The sequence below is a fragment of the Hemiscyllium ocellatum genome, chromosome 32 (genome assembly GCF_020745735.1).
Source record: "Hemiscyllium ocellatum isolate sHemOce1 chromosome 32, sHemOce1.pat.X.cur, whole genome shotgun sequence".
NCBI classification, from domain to species: Eukaryota; Metazoa; Chordata; class Chondrichthyes; order Orectolobiformes; family Hemiscylliidae; genus Hemiscyllium; species Hemiscyllium ocellatum.
Genome location: NC_083432.1, coordinates 50,834,785 through 50,858,513, shown reverse-complemented (window position 1 = coordinate 50,858,513; position 23,729 = coordinate 50,834,785). Strand labels below are relative to the sequence as shown.

Below are 23,729 nucleotides of genomic sequence, written 5' to 3'. Positions count from 1 at the left end.
CAGCCAAACTGGAGGGAGATGGCATCTGTTTCAGTCTATTTCTGCTTTTGACACCGAGAGTTACAGCCTGTCTTTGTACATGGAAGTTAGCAGGAGGCACTTTCTTGATTATGTTGGCATTTTTGACTGAGTTAGCAATGCCAATTACCTGCAGTCTGGTCCCAGCAATTAGTAAAAGACGTCATTCAGGCTGAGTGTTTATTACAGAGGAACGGGGGCTCACAGCATTCTTCATCCCTGTCCTTTTGCTAAAACCAACAGAAGAAGATATTCTTCACATTGTTCCTTGCTGATGGCAGTATTAAGAAAGCTGTCTTGTCTTGTGTTGGTTAGCCTAACACTGACATACATAGCAAAGTCCAAAGCAGCCAGTGTTAATGAAATCCTTTCTAAAGGTGATTCTGACTATATGCTGTCCGATTACCGAGGGAAAGGTTGTATTGATGACAATGGATTTGTGTTTGATGTGGGCGAGAAGTTTTACCCCACTGCGACAGCCTGTCCCTGTGTCTGCACTGAAACTGGTCCGGTGTGTCGTAAGCCTCAGTGTCCTCGAATCTCCTCCCGGTGTATCCGTGTCAGTTACCACTCCTGCTGCCCACGCTGCTTGGAATTCCGCAACTCGTGTCAATATGGAGGCAACATGTACCGACTATTCCAGGAATTCTGGGTAACAACAGACTATTTCATTCTGTTTCTGGTTTGAAACACCTCCTACGGTTTTATTGAAGGGGAAGAGTTAGTGTGGCAGTGACTTTTATTCATGTACTATTTCTGTAGTTGCATGTTTTCCTGAAGTCAGGAGTTTTCAAAGATTCAACGGGGGAGATGCTGAGAAACAATCTCCTCCAGGGAGGAAGAGAAGAGTAGCTCATTCAGGGATAATACCAGGAAGAATATTTCTCACCCCAAGTATATATCATGAAGAACTGAAAGCTAGGGCTAGCCTCCTTAAACAGAAAGATTAAGCAGCTTAGGCCGCAACTGTTCAAAGTAATAAACAGGTTTATACAGGAGATATGGAAAGAAACTTCCCATTGGCAGAGAGATTGAGAATTCCCATTGACAGAAGGGGTTAAGAATCAGAGGACACCAATTTGGCAAAAGAACAAAAAGCAAAGTGAAGAGAAACACTTTTTTATGCAGCGAGTGGCTCTGTGATGCCCTGCTGGTGGAGGCAGCTCAACTGCGGCTTTCAACAGAGAACTGGACAAACAGGTCAAGGAGAAAACAACACAGGCATTAATAGAAAGGGCAGGGCAGTGGGACTAACTGAATAGCTCTTGTAGATAGCTTACATGAATATAATGGGCTGAAAGACTTCCCTTTGGGCCGTAACCATTCTATGATTCTATTTGATAATCACTGTCCCTCAAAGTATGTAGATTCTGAGGAGAAAGTGACACATTTGAGACTGACATCAGGAGATTCTTGGTTAGATAAGAAGATCAATGTCAGAAAAATGGGGGTTGATGCACTGATCAGCTCGGATCTAATAGAAGAGTGGCTCAAAAAGGTAACTAGGTGTGCAGATCGGGTAGGACAGTTAAGGTAGTTTACATAGTAATCAGCAAAGTCTATGACAAGATCCAAATGGGAGATTGAAAAAGAAGGTAAAATCACATGGGATGGATAATGTGGCAAACTGGATCCAAATGGAGGCAGGAGACAGAGAGCTGTGGTAGAAGACTGGTTATGAGACTGAAACACTGTGTCGAGTAGCATACCACAGGGATCAGTGCTGGTCTATTATTGTTTATGACATAGATTTAAATAATATAGATGAGTGTCTGTGTGGGGGGCGCGGGGAGGGTGCAGGGGTATACGTACGGTTAGCAAGTTTGTGACATGAAGATTGGATGATTGACAGTGAGGAAGAAGGTCTTTTGTTACAGAAGTCTATAAACAGATTGGTCAGAGGTGCATACCCAGGGTAGGTGGAATTTAACCTTGACAAGGGTCAAGTAATTCACTTTGGAGAAAGTTACAAGACAAGGGAATACTCAATGAATGGCAGGACACGAGGAAGCTCAGAGGAACAGAGGGATCTCAGGGTCTTCGTGCACAGAACCCTGAAGGTGGCAGGGTAGGTTAATGGAGCAGTAAAAGAAGGCATACGGGACACTTACCTTTATCAATTGTGGCATAGATTATAACAGCAGGGAGGTTATCTTGGAGCTGTACAGTACGTTGGTGAGGCTATAGCTGGAGTACTGTGTACAGTTCTGGTCTCCACACTACAGGAAGGTTGATCTTGAACTGGAGAGGGTGCAGAGAAGATTCACCAGGATGTTGCCTAGGTATCAGCTATAAAGAAAGGGGAGATAAGCTTGGTTTCTTATATTTGGAGCAGAGAAGTCTGAGAGGGGAGCTGATTGAGATGAGGGGCATTGACAGAGTGGATAGAAAGCAGCTGTTCTCCTTAGGTCAATAACAAGGGGAAGAATTTTAAGAAGAAAGGCAGGAGTTTTAGAAGGAATTTGAAGAAATGTTTTCAACACCCACAGGATGGTGGGAATTTGCAATACACTGCCTAGGAGGATAGTTGAGGCAGGAAACCTCACCACCTTTAAAAAGTAATTGAATGAACACTTGAAATGTCATAACATTCAAGGCCATTGACCAGGTGCTGAGAAGTGGGACTGGTATATAATTAGAGCAGTTTCTGTCTTGTGGACTCAATGGGCCAAAGGTCCTATGTTGTATTGTATGATTCGATGTCAAAGCTAAATACCTGCTGTAATAAAAACAAAGCTGCTGGATGCTGTAAATCTTAAACAAAAATGGAAGTTGCTGGTCTGGCAGCATCAGTGGACAGAAAACAGAGTTAATTCTTCATGTCCAGACACCATTCTTCAGAAGCAGTTTGTTAACTCTGCTTTCTCTCCATAGATGTTGCCAGACCCACTGAGTTTCTCCAGAACTTTGTGTTTTTGATCTGAACTGCCTGTCTTCATTCCCAATGTTCTGAGGAAACAGTTTTCTTTTACATTTGTTTTAATATGATGCTTAGACATACATGATGCTTAGACATACATGATGCCTAGACATACATGATGCTTAGGCATACATGCCTGCTACCATTTACACGTTTGAAGTGACTGATCTATCCCATTGTTTAACAAAGGAGTGATAGTGTCTGGATAGTGGTAGAGAATGATGTGCTACAATCCAGAGTGAGAAAATCAATTGATGGAGAGCTGACTTCAATGGGGCAAGAACAGAACAAGGTAGGATTGACGGGAACTAAAGGTTGGCAGCAGAAACAGTTAGTGGAAAATGGGCTACCTTCAAACAGAAGATGGTTCAGGTACATTCGAGGTATACTCCCTCTAATGGGAAAGGGAGAACAAACAAACCCAGAGTTTCCTGGATGACAAAGGAGGCAGAAATTAACATTGGAAAGGAAAAGTGTGTTTATAACAGTTTTTCAGGCAGCAAATACTTTTGAGAACCAGGAGGGATACAGAAGGTTTAGAGGGGATGTGTAAAAACAAGAAAAGCAAAGTTGCATTATGAGAAAAGACTAGCGGCTAAAATAAAAGGGAATCCGTAAGCATTTAAATAGTAAGAGTGGTTAAAGGAGAAGATTAATTAGACACAGAAAAGAGGATTGACATATGGAGGCAGGGAGCATGGCTGAGGTGTTAAATGAATACTTGGCATCTGTATTTCCAAAATAGGAGGCTGCTGCCCAGGCTATGGTGACAGAGAAGGAAACTCTGTCACTAGAAGAATCAAATTTAACAAGGAAGAAGTCTTAGATGAGTATTTATACCTGAAGTTGACAAGGCATTGAGACTAGATGAAATGCAGCCAAGGATTTTGAAGGAAGTAAGAATAGAAATCCCAGGGGCACTGGTCTTCCCTGGGCTGTGTGGTGGGGAAGCATCTGATAACTATTATTTGGGATTGAATTAGTATTCATCTGGGTTGATTAACAAGAGTCAGCATGGGTTTCTAAATTCAAAATTGTGTTTAACTAATTTGCTGGAGTTTTTTTGAAGAGGCAACAGAAAAGTCAATGCGGGTAACACTGTTAATGTATTATACATGGAGTTCCAGAAGGTGTTTCCTACAGTGCTACATAACAGGAAGAAGTTATAGATCATGAGGTGAAATGGACAATACTAATGAGTGTACAAAATTGGCTTTGAAATAGGAAACAATGGTCAATGGACATATTCAGGCTGAAAGAAAGTTAATAGTGAAGCTCCCCAAAGTATTGATACCCTTGCTTTTCCTGATGTATATTAATACAAAAGAACAAACAAATAAAAGAGAGTACATCAAAGGAACAGGCCCTCTGCACCTCAAGCCTGTGCTGATCATCATGCCCTAAATAAGCTAAAATTCAAACCTTCTGTCCTTATTCGGTCCATATCCCTCTGTTCATGTAACCATCCAGATGCCTCTTAAATATCGCCAATGTCCCTGCTTCCCCACCTCTTCTGGCAATGCATTCCAGGCTCCTACCACTCTCTACGTGAAAAATGTCCCTCACACATTTCCCTTAAACTTTCCCTCTCTCACCTTGAACCCATGGACCCTTGTAATTGACACTTCAACCGTGGGAAAAAGCTTCTGACTATCCATCCTATCTACGCCTCTCATAATTTTCTTGACCTCTATTAAGTTTCCTCTTCATTTTTCAGTGAAAACAATCCTTGTGTTTTCAACCTTTCCTCATAGCAAATGCCCTTGAGTCCAGGCAACATTCTAGTGAACCTTCTCTGCACTTTCTCCAAAGCTTCCATGTCCTTCTAGTAGTATGGCAACCAAAACTGCACACAATACTCCAGATGTGGTCTAACAAGGGTTTATTGTAATTGCAGCATGGTTTGCCAACTCCTATACTCCATGCCGTTGCCAATGAAGGCCAATGGAACTCCAAAAGGACATTGAGAAGGTGGTGAGTGGGTGGAGAGGTGGCAGTTGAGATTCAATGAAGAGAACTGTGAGGTTAATGCATTTTGGTGGGAACAACATTGACAATATAAGGTGGTACAATTCTAAAGGGAGGGTAGGAGCAGAGAGACCAAGGCATACATGGCCACATATCAGTGAAGATGGCAGGACAACTGGTGAGAATAGTTAATAAAACATAAAAAGCCCTCAGCTTTATTACTACAGGTATAGAGTACAAGAGTAAAGTGACATTGAACTTGTAGAAGACACCTGTTAAACCCCAGCTATTATAGGAAAAATGTGAATGCATTGGAGACAGTGCACAGGTAATTTACAAAAATGGTTCCATGAATGAGAAACTTCAGCGATGGTGAGAGATTGAAGAACTTGAGACTGTTCCGTTTGAATGGAAAGAGGCTGAGAGGGCATTTGATTGAGGTTTCCATAATTGGTTGGACAGAGTAGAAAGTGAGAAGCTCTTCCTGATCAGAGAAGGCACAAGAAAGGGGAGGGCATAGATTTAAAGGGATATGCCAAAGAAGCAAGTATGGGGAATAGGCAGGAGATTGGCACTAGGTAATGATGCTGCTTTGAAGAGCTGAAGTTAAAAATCACACAACACCAGGTTATAGTCCAACAGGTTTAATTGGAATTACACTAGCTTTCGGAGTGACGCTCCTTCGTCACCTAATGATGGAGCGTCGCTCCGAAAGCTAGTGTAATTCCAATTAAACCTGTTGGACTATAACCTGGTGTTGTGTGATTTTTAACTTTGTACACCCCAGTCCAACACCGGCATCTCCAAATCTTGAAGAGCTGAGGCAGGCATGATTAGCTGAATGGTTTCCTCCTGCGCTATATCACATCTGTGGGCCAGAAGGTCTGGGCTCAAGACCCACCTGCCCCATGTGTCATAACATTTTCAAACAGGTTGATTAAAAGTATTCAAAAGTACTGCACACTAGTCAAGTTCATCATCAAAACATCACCATCTGCTGGCTTTAAACACAAACTACATGAATGTAAGTGGCAATGCCCTCTCCGCGACTACCTATCTCTGCAGATTAACAGGTGCCTTTATTTCCCAGTTGCTGCACAGGTTAACACGTTGTTACCAGTAAGTTTATTCCAGGTTAACATATTAACCAATTATTTCTGCTTACTTATGAGCTACATACTGGTGGGTGCTGTATTTAGTATCTTCTGCTAATTTCTTTCAAAACTCTTGATATTCTGCAAACCAATGTTCAAATCCCCATTGTTTAAACAAAATTAGTTTCTAGGATATATTGTTCCTGCTAACCCCACACGTCCTGTTAGGGTTTTAATGGGTGCAGTTGAAATAATTTTTGTTAAAATGTTTTGTTTTAATAAATCACTGATTTCTGATCCATAACATTGTTCTGCAGCCATCTGCCTGTGAGAGGTGTCGATGTGAATCTAACCGAGAAGTGTACTGTCTAACTGCAGAGTGTGCTCCTGTCCACTGTGTTAACCCATCATATGAAGCCAATCAGTGCTGTTCAGTGTGCAAACAAGGTAAGTCTTACTTACAATGTAGATATAGAATCAAAAGCACTTTAGACAGGAAAGAGTTGACGATCCCAGCACTCTCCTCCTGGTCTCCCATCCTCTAAGTCAGAGTTTTTCCAAAGATTTGCTGTTGTATTTTTGCTGAAATTCCGTGCTATTTTCACTAATCAGACCAGGTTGGATTTGGAGTTGTGAGGATTCACACTGTGCACTAGTAATGCTGACCGTTTCAACTTCCCCTCCCATTCCGTCACCAATGACTGGAGGGAAACCACCTCATCTTCCACCTTGGGACCCTCCAACCACATAGGATCAATGTTGATTTCACCAATTTCCTCATCTCTCCTCCCCCCACCTGACCCAACCTCTAATTCAGCACCACCCTCTTGAACTGTCCATCTTCCTTTCCACCTAACCGTTCCAACCTCCCCACTGACCTATCACCATCATTCCTCACCTCCATCTACCTATCACCTTGCCAGCTACCTTCCCCCTCTTTCCCACTCCCACCATTCTATTTATCTCTCAGCCCCCTTCCACATTCCTGATGAGGGGCTTATGCTTGAAACATCGACTCTCCTGCTCCTTGGATGCTGTTGGACTGGCTGTGTTTTTCCAGTGCCACACATTTTGACTGATCTCCAGTAACCGCAGTCATCACTTTCTCCTGCTATAAATGGGGGTGGGGGTAGTGGTGAGGCTGGAGGAGGACGGTACCTAGGAACATGATAGGTAGATGAAAGTAGGGGGTGATGGTGGTAGGTTGGAGTGAATAGGTGGGAAGGAAGATGAACAGGTAGGACAGTTCAAGAGGGTGTTACCAAGTTGGAGGGTTGGATCTGGGATAAGGTGGGGGGAGGGGAGATGAGGAAATTGGTGAACTTCATCTACTGTGTCTGTTGTTTCGCTGGCAGCCATGTGGTGTCACTGTAAACAACGTTGCAGTTGAGAGAGGCCCCTGTATAAATATCTTACCTTATTGATGAATCAGGAGCTTCATTTCTTGCTAAATTCTGCAGATAATAAGCTATTTATTTAGCATCCATATACTCAGTCACAACTGACCTGAATACCCTGCAGTGGAGTGTACAAATGTAAAAGTTCAATGTACCAATGTTGAATGATGGCATCAAAGAATATGAAGCAAAAACCAATCAATGGAATTGAAGCCTTAATCACCCATGATCTTGATATCATGGGATAAAAAAAGTCTCTTTCTAATTGACTTTTGGGTTGGATATATGAAGTCTGTTAAAGTCATTTACAAAGATACCTTTCCTCGACCTGCTGTTCTAACACTCTGATTCTTGCAGGTCCAAACTGCTTTGCAGGAAACACCATTATCCCTGCTGGTGTGAAGGTGGAAATGGATGGAAAGTCTGTCTGTTTCTGTCCATATAAGGATGGGTCCTGGGAACCTCAACAGCAAGCAATCTGCACCTCCCGTGGAAGGCGGCAGGGTCATCACCATAGTGTAAAGGAAGGACACCGTTGGGAGCGGATGCAGCAGCGATAGGCTGACGGCTGCAATACTCTGGGAGCAGCTAATGCTCCTCTAATTGTATTTTACAATGATAAACAGGATCTTAACCATCTGGCTACTAACACATTTGCGGAGAGTTAGCCAATTGGCAGGTGTCAGTGGTAAAGCAAGTCTTGCTAGGATGGAACATTCCTGATCCTCGTGGCTACACAGAAATTATTTGAGGGTTACTAGTCTAAAGACTTTCCTCTTGTTCTCCACTTTAATTAGTGGAACCTTTTGGTTGCAACTTTGTTCCACTGGCCCTCTGAGCTTTGTTGGATTCTTCAAAAGTCAAATTGGTGAGGCCAAGGGCTGGAGAACTAGCAGAAAGCCTGAGTTTAAGTGATTCAGGAGCAAGGAGTGGATAGGTCAACCAGCTGAATTTTAACTCTGTTACCACCCAGTTTATGCTAGGCAGAGAGAAGTAAAATTTGCCCTTCTTCTCCATGTCATTAAGTGTTTTGTACTATAGTCCTGCTCCAGCGATATGGGAAATCAGCAGACATCATACCTTTGCCTAAAAAAATTAGGTCTGCAGATGCTGGAGATCACAGCTGAAAATGTGTTGCTGGTTAAAGCACAGCAGGTTAGGCAGCATCCAAGGAACAGGAAATTCGACGTTTCGGGCATCCTGAGAAGGGCTTATGCCCGAAACGTCGAATTTCCTATTCCTTGGATGCTGCCTGACCTGCTGTGCTTTAACCAGCAACACGTTTTCAGCTATCATACCTTTGCCCTTAACTTCCAGTGAAACACAAGAGCTTTCTCAACTGATCTGGAAGACTCTCCACACTGAATCTCCACGTCTGTTTGCAAGGGGTCTGACATTTATTGTAAAAATATAAATAAAAGTTGTTTGATGGTACATCTTGTTGCACACTGTGCCTATGTTTACATTGACGCAAAACTGTAAATCATGATAAAATATTGACAGAAGTTCAGCTTGCACCATATTCACAGCCTTGTCTGCTTAATGAGCTTACAGAAACACACATACAGTTACTGTAACCAGTAACATTTCTGTGTGAACTGTTTTTAAAAAAACTGATGATTGATTGGTCCATGGTAATAACACTGACATGTATTGCTGGTTTTTAGTTTCCCAGTTAAACAACTGATTGATAATGCAAACTGAAAGAAGCTGGTGCCTGACTTTAGTTGCATTTTTAAAGAAGCTTTAACACTTCTAATAATTCATCGATAGTTCAATAATCTGGATTGTTTGACTATACACAACATTGGGTAACACAGCCTCAGACTAATAGCACGTTAATGCTGAATATTAGTGCCATCAGCAAACTGAGATTTGTGCAATATTTAACGATTACCATCAAGTGATAGATAATGTCAATCGAATTAAGATAGCAGAAGCAGTCACAAATCTTCACAAAGCTAGATCTTACAGCAATTGTTCCCAATAGAGATTTCACAATGTAGTTTATGTATACAGATAGATCTTTGTAAAACAATAATGTAATCTGACTAATAATATCAGCGGTTGACTTGTGCTTAGCAGGTGAAATTGTTTTTGTTACGAGAGCAATACTAATCATTGAAATGAATATAAAATCGACACAAGATGGCTCCAGTTAGCAGGCAGTTGCTCCATAGTAATTAATCTTGACACTGGTGCAGGGTCTACAGAACACATCATTGTTCGGACTGTACATTCCGTGATCACAAACCACTGCGGAAGTAAACATGGAAACACTTAGGATACACAGCAGCTAGAAACAGAAGTAAAGCAAGTCTTTAGATATTCTCATAGACATCAAACATACTCACAAAGGTGAGATGGTATATACCAATATCACTAACCTGAATTTTTTTTTCACTTGTAAGTCATGCTGTTAGTACAATATCTATGTAGATTACCAGTAACAAATGAGCTTGTAATTCCCACAGTACAGAACTGAAACTCAAATGCCAGATGCTTCTCATTCATGGATGAGAGTAGCTGACTGGGTTAGCATTTATTACACTTGGGAGCTGTTGATTGCTGCAGTCCATTTGGTGTTGGTACACCCACAGTACTGTTAGGGAGAGAGTTCCAGGATTTTTACCCACAACAGCAGAAAGAATGGTGATTAATTCCCAAGTCAAGATGATGAGGGTCTTTGAGGTGAACTTGCAGTGGGTGGTGTTCCTTTTCTTGTTCTAGGTGGAAGTGGTCATGAATTTGGAATGTGCAGTCTAAGGAGCCTTGGTGAATTTCTGCAGTGTATCTTGTAGATGGTAACATTGGTGACTGTATCAGGCTGTTGTTTGACGAGTCTGAGTCTCCCAGTTTTGGTATTAGTCCCAATATTGGTAAGGAGGGCTTTGCAGACTCGATTGGTGGACTGTCCAGTTTCATTCTGGTTTGAGACTTTTGTTGGTTGATACATCTCAATGTCTTGTTTGGCCTTTCCAGAGAGCAGTTAAGAGTTAGTCACTGCTGTGGATCTGTAGTCACGAGTAGTCCAGATCATGTAAGGACAGTACATTTCTGAAGGACCATGAGTGAACCAGATAGGTTTCTTTTTATGACAATCAAAAAGTGTTCATAGCCATCATAAGACTTTCAATTCCAGATTCCACGGAATTCAAATTCCACCATCTTCCTTGATCAGGTTCAAACCTTGGTCCCAAAGACATTACCTGGGACTCTGGATTACAATGTGACAACAATACAACCAACCACTGCCTCCCCCATGACTCTCCCTCACAATCCAACCTTCACCCCAAAGCATATGCTGCTTGACAGCACAGTTGATAACCTCTTCCATCACTTTGCTGATGATCCTGATGTGGCGAGAGAACTCTGATCAAAAGGGTTGAGGGATCAGTCGTAGCAAGGCATGCAGCAAGAATTGGGAATCTAAAACAGAGTGACAAATATTCTGGGCCACTGGTGGGATGCAGAAAGGGACAGACATGCACTGAAGCGGAAGGGGACAGAGACCTTCCTGAATGGGGTAGGTTGAACAACTAATTAAGGAACAGTGAGAAATATTCTGAAGGTGATGACACAGAGAGAGAGATTCATCCTGATACAACACAAAGTATCCTAATGTGAATAATGATAAACACTGACAAATGCCTTCTAGGAGGTAAGAACAGGGGACAATTAACCCAATTAGGATGGAAAAGAGGGTTAAAGTTACCGAAGGACCAAAAATGCTGATGGTTACATTGCAACAAGAGAGCAAAAAGGTTTTGTGGCCTTTTATGCATTACCAACATTTCTGATACAGGAGCTTTATCAAAATTTGATTGCTTTCAGTAATAAAAAGATTGCTAAGAGTATATTGATAATAGATCCTTGATCATAGGTCAGTTTTATGACAGGAGTTGCACTGTGCATGCTGCTACTCTTGCCAGAGATTCTTCAGGACCCCCATTCCACTGCAGTTCATGCAAAAGTATGGGGGAAGCTCAAGGAAATAATCAAAGATATTCATAAGCTATTTGTCTAATTTTGTTATTAATTCACAGGTTGTCAGTATTGCTGGCTAGGCCAGCATTTATTGCCTGTCCATAATTGCTCAGAGAGCAGTTAGGAGTCAACCACATTACTGTGGGTTTGTAGTCACATGTAGATCAAGTCAGCTAAGAATGGCAGCTTCCTTCCATAACAGACATGAATGAACAGCTTTGTGCATTAAGTTTTTTATGCACAAAGTAGATGTGCAAATGGCTTCAGATACATGGGCGACAAATGCAATTTAATGCGGACAAATGGAAATAGTATTCAAGCGAAGAGAAAGGGACGGACATAACCTAAATGTTTAACTGCGTAGAGAAACAAAGATCTAGAGGTGCAGGAATAAGACTCCAGGGATCTTATCTGAAAATAGACATGATGCCTGGGCTGGATGAGATTTATCTTCGGATTCTCTGGGAAGCCAGGGTGGAGATTGCAGAGCCTTTGGCTTTGACCTTTATGTCATCATTGTCAACAGGAGTAGTACCAGAAGACTGGAGGATAGCAAATGTTGTTCCCTTGTTTAAAAAGGGGAGTCGGGACAGACCTGGTAATTATAAACCAGTGAGCCTTACTTCAGTTGTGGATAAGGTGTTGCAAAAGATTATGAGAGATAGGATTTATAATCATCTGGAAAGGAATAATTTGATTAGGGACAGTCAACACAGTATTGTGAAGGGTAGGTTGTGCCTCACTAACTTAATTGAGTTCTTCAAGAAGGTGACCAGGTGGATGAGAGTAAAACAGTTGATGTGATGTATATTGACATCAGTAAGGCGTTTGATAAGGTTCCTCACGGTCGGCTATTGCACAAAATACGGAGTTTCAGGACTGAAGGTGATTTAGCGGTCAGAAATTGGCGAGCTAAAAGAAGACAGAGGATGGTGGTTGATGGGAAATGTTCTTCCTGGAGCTCAATTACCAGTGGTGTGCCACAGGGTCTTTTTTGGGGCAACTGTTGTTAGTCATTTTTATAAATTATCTGGACGTGGGTGTGGAAGGATGGGTTAGTAAATTAGTGGGTGACACTAAGGTAAGCGGAGTTGTGGATAGTGCCGAAGGATGTTGTGGGTTACAAAGGGACACAGATAATATGCAAAACTGGGCTGAGAAATGGCAATAGGAGTTTAAGGCGGAAAACTGTGAGGTAGTTCACTTCGGAAGAAATAATAGGAGTGCAGGGTACTCGGCTAATAATAAAATCCTTAGCAGAGTAGATGAACAGACAGGTCTCAGTGTCCTGGTACATAGTTCCCTGAAAGTTGCCACCCAGGTTGATAAGGTTGTTAAGAAGGTATATGGTGTACTGGTGTTTATTGGTAGGGGGATTGAGTTTAGGGGCCATGAGGTCATGCGTCAGCTGTACAAGTCACTGCTAAGACTGCACCTGGAGTACTGCATGCAGATCTGGTCACCACATTATAGGAAGGATGTGGAAGCTTTGGAAAGGGTTCAGAAGAGATTTATTAGGATGTTGCCTAGTATGGAAGGAAGGTCTTACGAGGAAAGGCTGAGGGTACTGAGGCATTTTTTGTTAGAGAGAAGAAGTTTGCGAGTTGACTTAATTGAGATGTATAAGATAATCAGAAGGTTAGATAAGGTGGACAGCGGAAGTGCCTTTTTCCTCGGATGGCGAAGGCTAACAGGAAGGGACATAGGTTTAAATTGAGGGGGGATATATTTAGGACAGATACTAGGCGTAGTTTTGTCACTCAGAGAAGTAGGGGCATAGAACGGCCTGCCTGCAACTGTAGTAGTAGACTTGCCGATATTAAGGATATTTAAATGGGCATTGGACATAACATATGGATAATAATGGAACAGTGTCGGTTAGATGGACATCAGATTAATTTCACAGGTTGGTGAAACACCGAGGGCCGAAGGGCCTGTACTGCACTGCAACGTTCTATGTTCTATGAATACTCAGCTTCCTATAATGTATTAAAAGTTTATATATGCCTATTTCCTATGTTTATACGAATGTCACATCATCCTTTTTCTGTTAAGTTGGTGAGACCTACATCTACCAATATTATTCCGAACTTTTTGTAGTCCCCTGCAGTATGTGGTGTTATGGTAGGATACACAGACACCCTTTTCCTATCTGTCATTTTGTACATCACCCCTTTCTGCTGCTTTCTATTCCTGGTGTATTTACTATCAACTTCCATATTTTGGCCTATGCCCTTCTGACTCTGTGCTCCATATCTATCAATGCAAAATGTGACCTGAGCTCAGCTATCATTTCACATCACCAACTCCCTACCTCCAACAACCAGAGCTCTCCCCAATCAGCAATAAAAAGAAAGAACAGAGAAACAGAGAGTGGGAATGCAACTAAAAACAGCAGAACAAAGTCCTGAAAGGTACAAACAATATTACATTTTAACTTACTGTCAGCAATATTCACCATGGTATTTTTAAAGGCAGAATTGTAGGCAAGGGCATAAAAGGTATAATTGGGTTCAGGATTTTATAGCTGGGCCATTAAATATAAAAAAGGGAAGTTAGGCCATGGCTGATTATATGCACTTCTGGACAACCCTCCTACAGGGAGGATATGACAGCTATGGAAAATATAGGGTCATGATTCAATTACCAACTACAGAACTCACCACAGCATTCAGAACAATCCAAGTGGGTTAATTTATTTTTTCCAAACCCTGGGCGACAATGATCCACTCGGACTGTTTTCAGCGAATTTGCAATGTAATAAAAGGTGGGCATGTTATCCTTCATTTTGTCCAATGCAATACTCTGCTTCTTGAAGAAAGCTTCAATCCGATTTCGGGCCTGAAACAAAATCACCCACAATCTGTATCACAACATCAGGATCGGTTCCCTCACAGAATGGTGAAGGAATAAAACAGAAATACACAAACACAGTAGGCCGAAGAAATTCTTAGTTGCCCTGGGCAGCCAGGTGTTGTATGTTTTTATATGTACAGCATGACATTGAAAAACAAACTAATGTCACAATAACAAAACTATCAGATTTCATTTATTACTGGGATTTTTATCCTAAATTTCTAAATACCCAAGTCATTTTAAACTTTAAGCACTTTTAAATAGCTTCCAGCATAGTCCCATTGTAGCCATTTTTTTGCCATAATTCAAATTTACTTTTTAATTAGCATAATTTACTTATATAAATAATTATCTTGGTTGTCTGCTTGCTTAGTCTTTTTGGGTCCACATGTCTCTTGTTGAGGCAAAATGAAATTTAGTAGCAAAACAGCAAGTGCTGAGAAAACTCAGTAGATCTGGCAGCATATGTGGAGCGATGAACAGGGTTAACCTTTGAGTTTGATGACTTCTTCAGAACTGAAAGGGGCTGGAAATTTTTTTATGCAGTAGATAAAGGGAGAGGATGAGCAAATGGATCAAATTTTAATGATTGTACACTCCTAACTGGAGCATAAAAGACACCAATTTCCATTTCCTTTCAGTTCTGAAGAAGAGTTGTATCAGACTTGAGACATTAACTCTGTTCCTCTGTCCACAGGGCTGCCAGCCTTGCTGAGCTTCTTGAGTATTTTCTGTTTTTATTTCAGACTTCGAGAATACATAATACTTTATTTCAGTTTAATAAATTGACTGAAATCTCTGATGTGACTTTATGCTGGAAGGTAACTATCAATAATAGGCACAGCAGCAGCTTATATTAAAATGGCCCAAAGAGTTAAATATCATTTTAAATGAAAACATGGGTCAGGAAGCTACATCAAGATTGTGCTGCCACAGATTGCCCTCTTATAATATGCTTTAGTTATTCTCTTTCATATTCACCTTGACTACTTTATAATGCAGAGATCAATCCTGATATTTGTGTCTAAACCTGGATGCTAGCAAGTATTTATAACAGGGCTGTAGTAATACAGAAGGTCACTCTTTGTTGAGTAACTAGCTTAATTCCTAATCTATTGCTCCAGAGTACAATGCCCTGTGAGACTCAACAGAAAAACCAAAAGAACTACAGATGCTCAAAATCAGAAACAAAAATTGGTGGAAAAACCCAGTAGGTCTGGCAACATCTGTGGAAAGAAATCAGATGTAGAACATTGGACAGTACAGGCCCTTCAGCCCTTGATATTGTGCCGACCTTTTATCCCAAACTAAGATCAAACTAACCCTTCATTTTACTGTCATCCATGTGCCTATCGAAGAGTCACTTAAATGTCCCTAATGTACCTGACTCTACCATCACTGCTGGCAGTGCATTTCATGCAGCAACCTCTCTGTGTAAAGAACCAACCTCTGATATCTCTCCTAAACCTTCTTCCAATCACCTTAAAATTACACCCCCTTGCAATAGCCATTTCTGCCCTGGGAAAAAGTTTCTGACTATTCATGCCTCTCATCATCTTATGCACCTCTTTCATCTCACCCTTCTTCGCTCCAATGAGAAAAGCTCTCACTCCCTCAGCCTTTCTTCATAAGACATGCCCTCCAGTCCAGGCAGAATCCTGGTAAATCTCCTCTGCACCCTCACTAGAGCTTCCATATTCTTCCTATAATGGGGCAATCAGAACTGAATTCAATATTCTAAGTGTGGGCCAACCAGGGCTCCATGGAGCTGCAGCACAACGTCACGAGTCTTAAACTCAATCCCCATGCTAATGAAAGCCAACACACCATATGCGTTCTTAACAACTCCATCAATTTAAGTGGCAACTTTGAGGGACCTATGGACATGGACCCCAAGATCGCTCTGTTCCTCCACACTGCCACGAATCCTACTTTAACCCTGTATTCTGCATTCAAATTCAAATGAATCACTTCACACATTTCCAGATTGAACTTCATCTGCCACTTATCAGCCCAGCTCTGCATCCTGTCAATGTCCCACTGTAATGTATAATAGCTCTCCACACTATCCACAACTTCACCAACATTCATATCATCAGCAAACTTACCAACTCACCCTTCCACTTCCTCATCCAAGTCATTTCTAAAAATCACAAAGAGAAGAGGTCCCAGAACAGATCCCTGCAGAACACTGAGCTCTAGGCTGAATACTGTCCATCTACTACTGTCTTCTATGGACCAACCAATTCTGTATCCAAAGAGCCAAATGTCCCTGTATCCCATGCCTCCTTACTTTCTAAATAAGCTTATCACAGGGAACCTGATCAAATGCCTTGCTAAAATCCATGTACACCACATCCATTGCTCTACCTTTATCAATGTATTTTTTCACAACTTCAAAGAAATCAATAAGACTTGTGAGGCATGACCTGCCCCTCATGAAGCCATGCTGACGATCTCTAATCAAACTATAGTTTGCCAAGTAATCATAAATCCTAATAGAATTCTCTCCAATAATTTGCCCACCACAGTGGGACTGATCGGTCTGTAATTCCCAGGATTACCCTTTTTTTTGTAAATATATTCATACGCAAATCTTTTTAACTTTACAAACATATAAAATTATTGAAAAGTACGATCAGTATAATAAAAAGAAAAAAACCATAAATTACAATACAACTACTATGTATTAACGACTAACCTACCCAATAACACAAAACAAACCCTAACCCTGTGCAAAGCAACACCAATAAATAAGTAAATAACTAATAGATCAAAAAGAAAGAAAAAAAAAGCAAAGAAACCAAAAAAAACCCACAAAATACAGAACAGTTATGCTCAGCGCAAAGCTCCCAAACAAAGGAACGGGAGCATTGTGGGCAGCACGGTGGCACAGTAGTTAGCACTGCTACCTCACAACACCAGAGACCCGGGTTCAATTCCCGCCTCAGGCGACTGACGCATGTCTGCGTGGGTTTCCTCCGGGTGCTCCGGTTTCCTCACACAGTCCAAAAATGTGCAGGTTAGGTGAATTGGCCACGCTAAATTGCCTGTAGCGTTAGATGCAGGGGTAAATGTAGGGGAATGGGTCCGGGTGGGAGCGCTACGGCAGGTCGGAGTGGACTTGTTGGGCTGAATCTAATCTAATCATATATACCCGTATTAACACAGGAGACCCCCTTCAGGGCTCGACAAATCTAACCATCCTGGTTAAACAAACGCCTTAGTTAAGATAACTGAAAAATCTATATCCAAATAACTCAAGTAGGGCTGCCATGTCTTATAAAAATGGACTGTTGTGAGGTGCACTATGTTTGTAAAAAAGTCCAAGGGAATGTGCTCCATAATTATTTTCTGCCATCCCAGCAAGCCGGGTAGGTTCTCAGACACCCAGTTCATCTTAATATTTTTCTGTGCACAGTATGCAGTATTAAATAGTTTCTTCCCATGTCCGTCTAAAGATGTAAATTCGGTAGACCTAAGAGGAGAGATATCGGGTCTATAAGACCATAAGACATAGGAGTGGAAGTAAGGCCATTCGGCCCATCAAGTCCACTCCGCCATTTAATCATGGCTGATGGGCATTTCAACTCCACTTACCAGCATTCTCCCCGTCGCCCTTAATTCCTTGTGACATCAAGAATTTATCAATCTCTGCCTTGAATACATTTAGCGTCCCGGCCTCCACTGCACTCTGCGGCAATGAATTCCACAGATCCACCACTCTGTGGCTGAAGAAATGTCTCCGCATTTCTGTTCTGAATTTACCCCCTCTAATTTTAAGGCTGTGCCCACGGGTCCTAGTCTCCCTGCCTAACGGAAACAATTTCCTAGCGTCCACCCCTTCCAAGTCATGTATTATCTTGTAAGTTTGTATTAAGTCTCCCCTTAATCTTCAGTGAATACAATCCCAGGATCCTCAGCCGTTCCTCGTATGTTAGACCAACCATTCCAGGGATCATCCGCGTGAATCTCCGCTGGACACGCTCCAGTGCCAGTATGTCCTTCCTGAGGTGTGGGGACCAAAACTGGACACAGTACTCCAAATGGGGCCTAACCAGAGCTGTATAAAGTCTCAGTAGCACAATGGTGCTTTTATATTCCAACCCTCTTGAGATAAATGACAACATTGCATTCGCTTTCTTAATCACGAACTCAACTTGCATGTTTACCTTTAGAGAATCCTTGACTAGCACTCCCAGATCCCTTTGTACTTTGGCTTTACGAATTTTCTCACCGTTTAGAAAATAGTGTATGTTTTTATTCTTTTTTCCAAAGTGCAAGACCTCGCATTTGCTCACGTTGAATTCCATCAGCCATTTCCTGGACCACTCTCCCAAACTGTCTAGATCCTTCTGCAGCCTCCCCACTTCCTCAGTACTACCTGCCTGTCCACCGAACTTCGTATCATCGGCAAACTTCGGTAGAATGCCCCCAGTTCCTTCATCCAGATCATTAATATATAATGCGAACAGCTGCGGCTCCAACACTGAACCCTGCGGGACACCGCTCGTCACCGGCTGCCATTCTGAAAAAGAACCTTTTATCCCAACTCTCTGCCTTCTGTCAGACGGCCAATCCTCAATCCATACCAGTAGCTCACCTTGAACACCATGGGCCCTCACCTTGCTCAGCAGCCTCCCGTGTGGCACCTTATCAAAGGCCTTTTGGAAGTCCAGATAGACCACATCCACTGGGTTTCCCTGGTCTAACCTACTTGTCACCTCTTCAAAGAATTCCAACAGGTTTGTCAGACACGACCTCCCCTTACTAAATCCATGTTGACTTGTTCTAATCAGACTCTGCTCTTCTAAGAATTTAGAAACCTCATCCTTAATGATGGATTCTAGAAATTTACCAACAACCGAGGTTAGGCTAATTGGCCTATAATTTTCCATCTTTTGTCTTGATCCTTTCTTGAACAAGGGGGGTTACAACAGCGATCTTCCAATCATCCGGGACTTTCCCTGACTCCAGTGACTTTTGAAAGATCTCAACCAATGCCTCTGCTATTTCCTCAGCCACCTCTCTCAGAACTCTAGGGTGTATCCCATCGGGGTCAGGAGATTAATCAATTTTAAGACCTTTTAGCTTTTCTAGCACTTTCTCTTTTGTAATGGCAACCATACTCAACTCAGCCCCCTGACTCCCTTTAATTGTTGGGATATTACTCATGTCTTCCACTGTGAAGACTGATGCAAAGTACTTGTTAAGTTCTCCTGCTATTTCTTTATCTCCCATCACTAGGCTTCCAGCATCAGTTTGAAGTGGTCCAATGTTTACTTTTGCCTGTCGTTTGTTTCTTATGTATTGAAAGAAACTTTTACTATCATTTCTAATATTACTGGCTAGCCTACCTTCATATTTGATCCTCTCCTTCCTTATTTCTCTCTTTGTTATCCTCTGTTTGTTTTTGTAGCCTTCCCAAACTTCTGATTTCCCAGTGCTCTTGGCCACTTTATAGGATCTCTCTTTTTCTTTAATCCATTTCCTGACTTCCTTTGTCAGCCATGGCTGTTTAATTCCTCCCCAGATAATCTTTCTTTTCTTAGGGATGAACCTCTGTACAGTGTCCTGCCATTTTTGCTCTTCTGTCTTCCCCGCTAGGCTCTGCTTCCAGTCTATTTTTGTCAGTTCCTCTCTCATGCCCTCATAATTACCTTTATTTAACTGTAACACCATTACAACCGATTTTGCCTTCTTTTGTTCAAACTGCAGACTGAACTCTACCATATTATGATTGCTGCTTCCTAAGGGTTCCCTTACTTTAAGATCTTTTAAAAAGTCTGGTTCATTACAAAGGACTAGGTCCAGAATAGCCTGCTCCCTTGTGGGCTCCATGACAAGCTGTTCCAAAAAACCATCCTGTAAGCATTCCATGAATTCCCTTTCTTTGGATCCACTGGCAACATTATTTACCCAGTCCACCTGCATATTGAAGTCTCCCATGATCACCGTGACCTTGCCTTTCTGACATGCCTTCTCTATTTCCCTGTACATGTTGCGTCCCTGGTCCTGACCACTGTTCGGAGGTCTGTACATAACTCCCATTATGGTTTTTTTGCCTTTGTGGTTCCTCAATTCCACCCACACAGACTCCACATCATCCGACGCTATGTCATTCAGTGCCATGGATTTAATTTTGTTCTTAACTAACAAGGCAACCCCACCCCCTCTGCCCATCTCCCTGTCTTTTTGATAAGTTGAAAATCCTTGGATGTTTAACTGCCAGTCCTAACCCCCCTGTAACCACGTCTCTGTGAAGCCTACCACATCATAATCATTCATTATGATTTGTGCCATTAGTTCATCTGCTTTGTTATGAATGCTACGAGCATTCAGGTAAAGTGCCTTAATGCTAACTTTATCATTAGAGATATTGGAAGTCATAAGATGTCCTAAGTTATCCTTCCTTTTTGCTGCATTTCCAATCTACCTCAAGTTTAAATCCGCCTGCACATATGCTATCCTTCCATTTAACTCCATACTCCCTGTCGCTTTCACTTTCCCTTCCCCCCAACTCAGAAGTTTAAAGTCCTACTGACCACCCTATTTATCCTCTTTGCTAGAACATTGGTACCTGATCGGTTCAGGTGGAGACTGTCCCAACGGTATAGATCCCCCAGTTCCAAAACTGATGCCAATGCCCCATGAAGTGGAATCCCTCTTTCCCACACCAATCCCTTAGCCATGTGTTTACTTCCCTAATTTCCTTGAGGACCTGTACTTCAATTTCCTTCCTAGTGCTTCGTAATCCCCAAACAGGTCCTCCACCCTAGTTTTGCCAATGTTGTTAGTACCAACGTGGACCACAACAACTGGATCCTCCCCCTCCCGCTCCAATATCCTTTCAAGCCGGTCGGAGGGTCTACTTTGACTTCAGTCCTCAATACCGTCCCTATCTCTCCCGCCACAGCGCTCCAATAAACACAAAGCCTGTGGCCTGTCCAGAAGCAATGGGTAAGAGTACCTACACTTATTTTACATTTGGGGCACACTGAAAATGCCCCTTTTTTAAACTTCGCCAGACGGTCTGGTGCCAGATGAGCCCTGTGCAGAACTTTTAACTGCGTAGCGCAAGCCCTATGACAGATTGAGATCTTTCGAGTACTCTCCCATATGTTCTCCCATGTTTCAAATGAGATCTCGACTCCAAGCTCTTGCTCCCAGACCTCACATAACCAGTTAATATCCTGCCAGACCCTGCCACCCAGCAGGTAATAGAGGGCACTAACCGAAAGGGTGCTTGTGGAACATAGGAACAACCTCTCTGTATCGGGTTTATAGGGCTTAGTGAGCAGCGTAGACTTCTTCTGGATGAAATCCCTAACCTGAAAAAATCAGAAAAGATCTCTGCTGGGTAACCCGTATTTGCAGCTCAGTTGCTCAAAAGACATCATAACCTCCCCCTCAAACAAGTCTCCCAAACTAGAAAATCCTCTCGCTGCCCACAGTTTGAACCCTGAGTCCATCACCCCTGGTTGGAACCCTGGTATGCCAATGATAGGTGTAAGTGGCGAAGTCTTGGATAAACAACCCTCACTCTGACACATCACCCTCCATGCCTTGACTGTACTAATGACAATGGGGTTCCGGCAGTGGTCCATAACTGTCCTCATCTTATCCATGAACAACAGGTTAATAAGAGGGCACTTTGCCTGGGAGTCCTCAATATCCAGCCACATTGAGTTTGGATTGTTACCTACCCAATCACAGACATAGGACAGCAGGAAACTTAACTGATACCTCCTGATGTCTGGGAAATCAACTCCTCCCCCACCTTGAGGCAACTGCAATTTAGTAAGTTTGATGAGGGGCCGCCCGTGATGCCAGACAAAGGAACCAAACCACCCCATAAGCTTCCTCAGCGTTGACCTGGGAAACATTATAGGGAGCATACGGATGGGATAAAGCAAACGAGGAAGAATCTCTATCTTAATGAGAGATATTCGGCCCAGCCATAAAATTGGAAGAGCCTCCCATCTCTGGAGATCTCGCCTAATATTGTCGAGCAAGTAAGCAAAGTTAGTCCGAAATAACAGATCAAACTTGGGGATAATAAAAATGCCGAGGTATTGAAACCCTGCCCGTGACCATTTAAAAGGGAACTTAGGGCCACCTTCAACTTCTGTCACAACCTTAAGGTTCCCCAAAAGCAGAGCCTCCAATTTTGCAAAGTTAATCTTACATCCTGAAACAGCCCCAAATGGATTGATAGATTGTATCAAACGGGGTACTGAGGTAATTAGATTTTATAACAATAGAAGGACATCATCTGCATACAGTGTAATCTTGAGTGCCCTCGATCCCACTTCCGGAGCGGTTATGTGGACGTTCTGACGAATGGCCTCTGCCAGCGGCTCTATCACCAACGTAAACAACAACGGTGAGAAGGGGCAGCCTTGCCGACTACCCCGACCAATCCTAAAATTCCCAGACTTCACCCCGTGGGTGATGAGCGCGGCCAGAGGGTGGTGATATAAAACCTCCACCCACCCAGCAAAGACCCCACCCAACCCAAACTGTTCTAAGACAGAAAAAAGATACGGCCATTCCACCCGGTCAAATGTTTTCTCTGCATCTAAGGAAATCACCAAACCCTGAATCGATCGTTGCTGACAAACTTGGACCACATTCAACAACTTTCTAACATTATTAGAGGACCTATGGCCCCTTAAAATGCCTTCCTGGTCCTCTTTAACAATATGGAGCAACACCTTTTCCAATCTCAGCGCCAGGATCTTGGACAGAATCTTGAAATCTGAATTTAATAGAGGGGCGGTCCTGTATGAGGCACAATCCTCAGGAACCTTCCCCTTTTTAAGAATTAAGGAAATATTAGCTTCACTCAAAGATGGTGGTAGGCATTCATGCATATAGGAGTGATTGTACATCTCCAACATTGGCCCTGACAGAATCCCTGACAGACTCACCCGGAAGACCATCAGGGCCAGGTGCTTTCCCACTCTGAAGTTGCCCAGCTGCCTCCTGTATTTCCTGAACTGTCGAGGGGGCATTAAGGAGAGAGGCCTGTTCCAAGGTTACCCCTGGGAGGTCCAGGTTCTTAAAAAAGGGCTCCATTTTAGCCCTCCTGTCCTCGCAACCTTCAGACCAATACGATTCAGAGTAAACTCCGAAAAGCCTCATAAATCTTTTTAGAATTGTATGTAAGGACCCCGGCGCTGTCTCTGATTGCAGTAATGGATTGGGGAGCACACTTTCTCCTAGTCAGGTACACTAAATACTTTCCTGGCCTATCCCCCCTAGCCTTTGTCTAGCAAAAGCAAGTTCTTTATTTGCGTTTTGTGTCAGTATTGAATTCAAGGCAGACAAGAGGGCTGTGATCGGCTGTAGTGTAGTTACCGAAGGCCGCGCAAAATGTGCCGCTTCGGCGGCTTTCAACCGTGTCTCAAGTAGATGCTGCTGTTCCTCCTTCTATCATTTCCGGCTAGCCGAATAGGAAATAGCTAATCCCCTAGCAAAGGCCTT

At 42.5% G+C, this 23,729-nt stretch overlaps 2 protein-coding genes across 2 annotated transcripts in view; one reads left to right on the top strand and one right to left on the bottom strand.

Moving 5' to 3' along the window:
• Nucleotides 1–292: 292 nt before the first annotated feature.
• LOC132830959 (von Willebrand factor C domain-containing protein 2-like) lies at nucleotides 293–8,034 on the top strand. Its single transcript, XM_060848922.1, has 3 exons — nucleotides 293–670; nucleotides 6,318–6,447; nucleotides 7,755–8,034. Exons 1-3 carry the CDS (start codon nucleotides 293–295, stop codon nucleotides 7,955–7,957), a joined length of 711 nt encoding a protein of 236 aa, XP_060704905.1. The 3' UTR covers nucleotides 7,958–8,034.
• A 1,449-nt stretch (nucleotides 8,035–9,483) lies between these two features.
• LOC132830916 (zona pellucida-binding protein 2-like) overlaps nucleotides 9,484–23,729 on the bottom strand; it is a 46,156-nt gene continuing 31,910 nt past the window's right edge. Inside the window, exons 8-9 of the mRNA XM_060848865.1 lie at nucleotides 14,048–14,225; nucleotides 9,484–9,653 (exon numbers count right to left, since the gene is read on the bottom strand). Coding sequence (XP_060704848.1) covers nucleotides 9,556–9,653; nucleotides 14,048–14,225 — 276 coding nt within the window. The 3' untranslated portion in view covers nucleotides 9,484–9,555. The remainder of the gene's footprint in view (nucleotides 9,654–14,047; nucleotides 14,226–23,729) is intronic.

Excerpts from the sequence above, each read along its gene's own strand:
- LOC132830959 (XM_060848922.1), top strand. The coding sequence starts at position 293 with ATGGCAGTATTAAGAAAGCTGTCTTGTCTTGTGTTGGTTAGCCTAACA. Across the intron at positions 671-6,317 it reads GACTATTCCAGGAATTCTGG|CCATCTGCCTGTGAGAGGTG; the intron begins GTAACAACAGAC and ends ATTGTTCTGCAG. Across the intron at positions 6,448-7,754 it reads CTGTTCAGTGTGCAAACAAG|GTCCAAACTGCTTTGCAGGA; the intron begins GTAAGTCTTACT and ends TGATTCTTGCAG.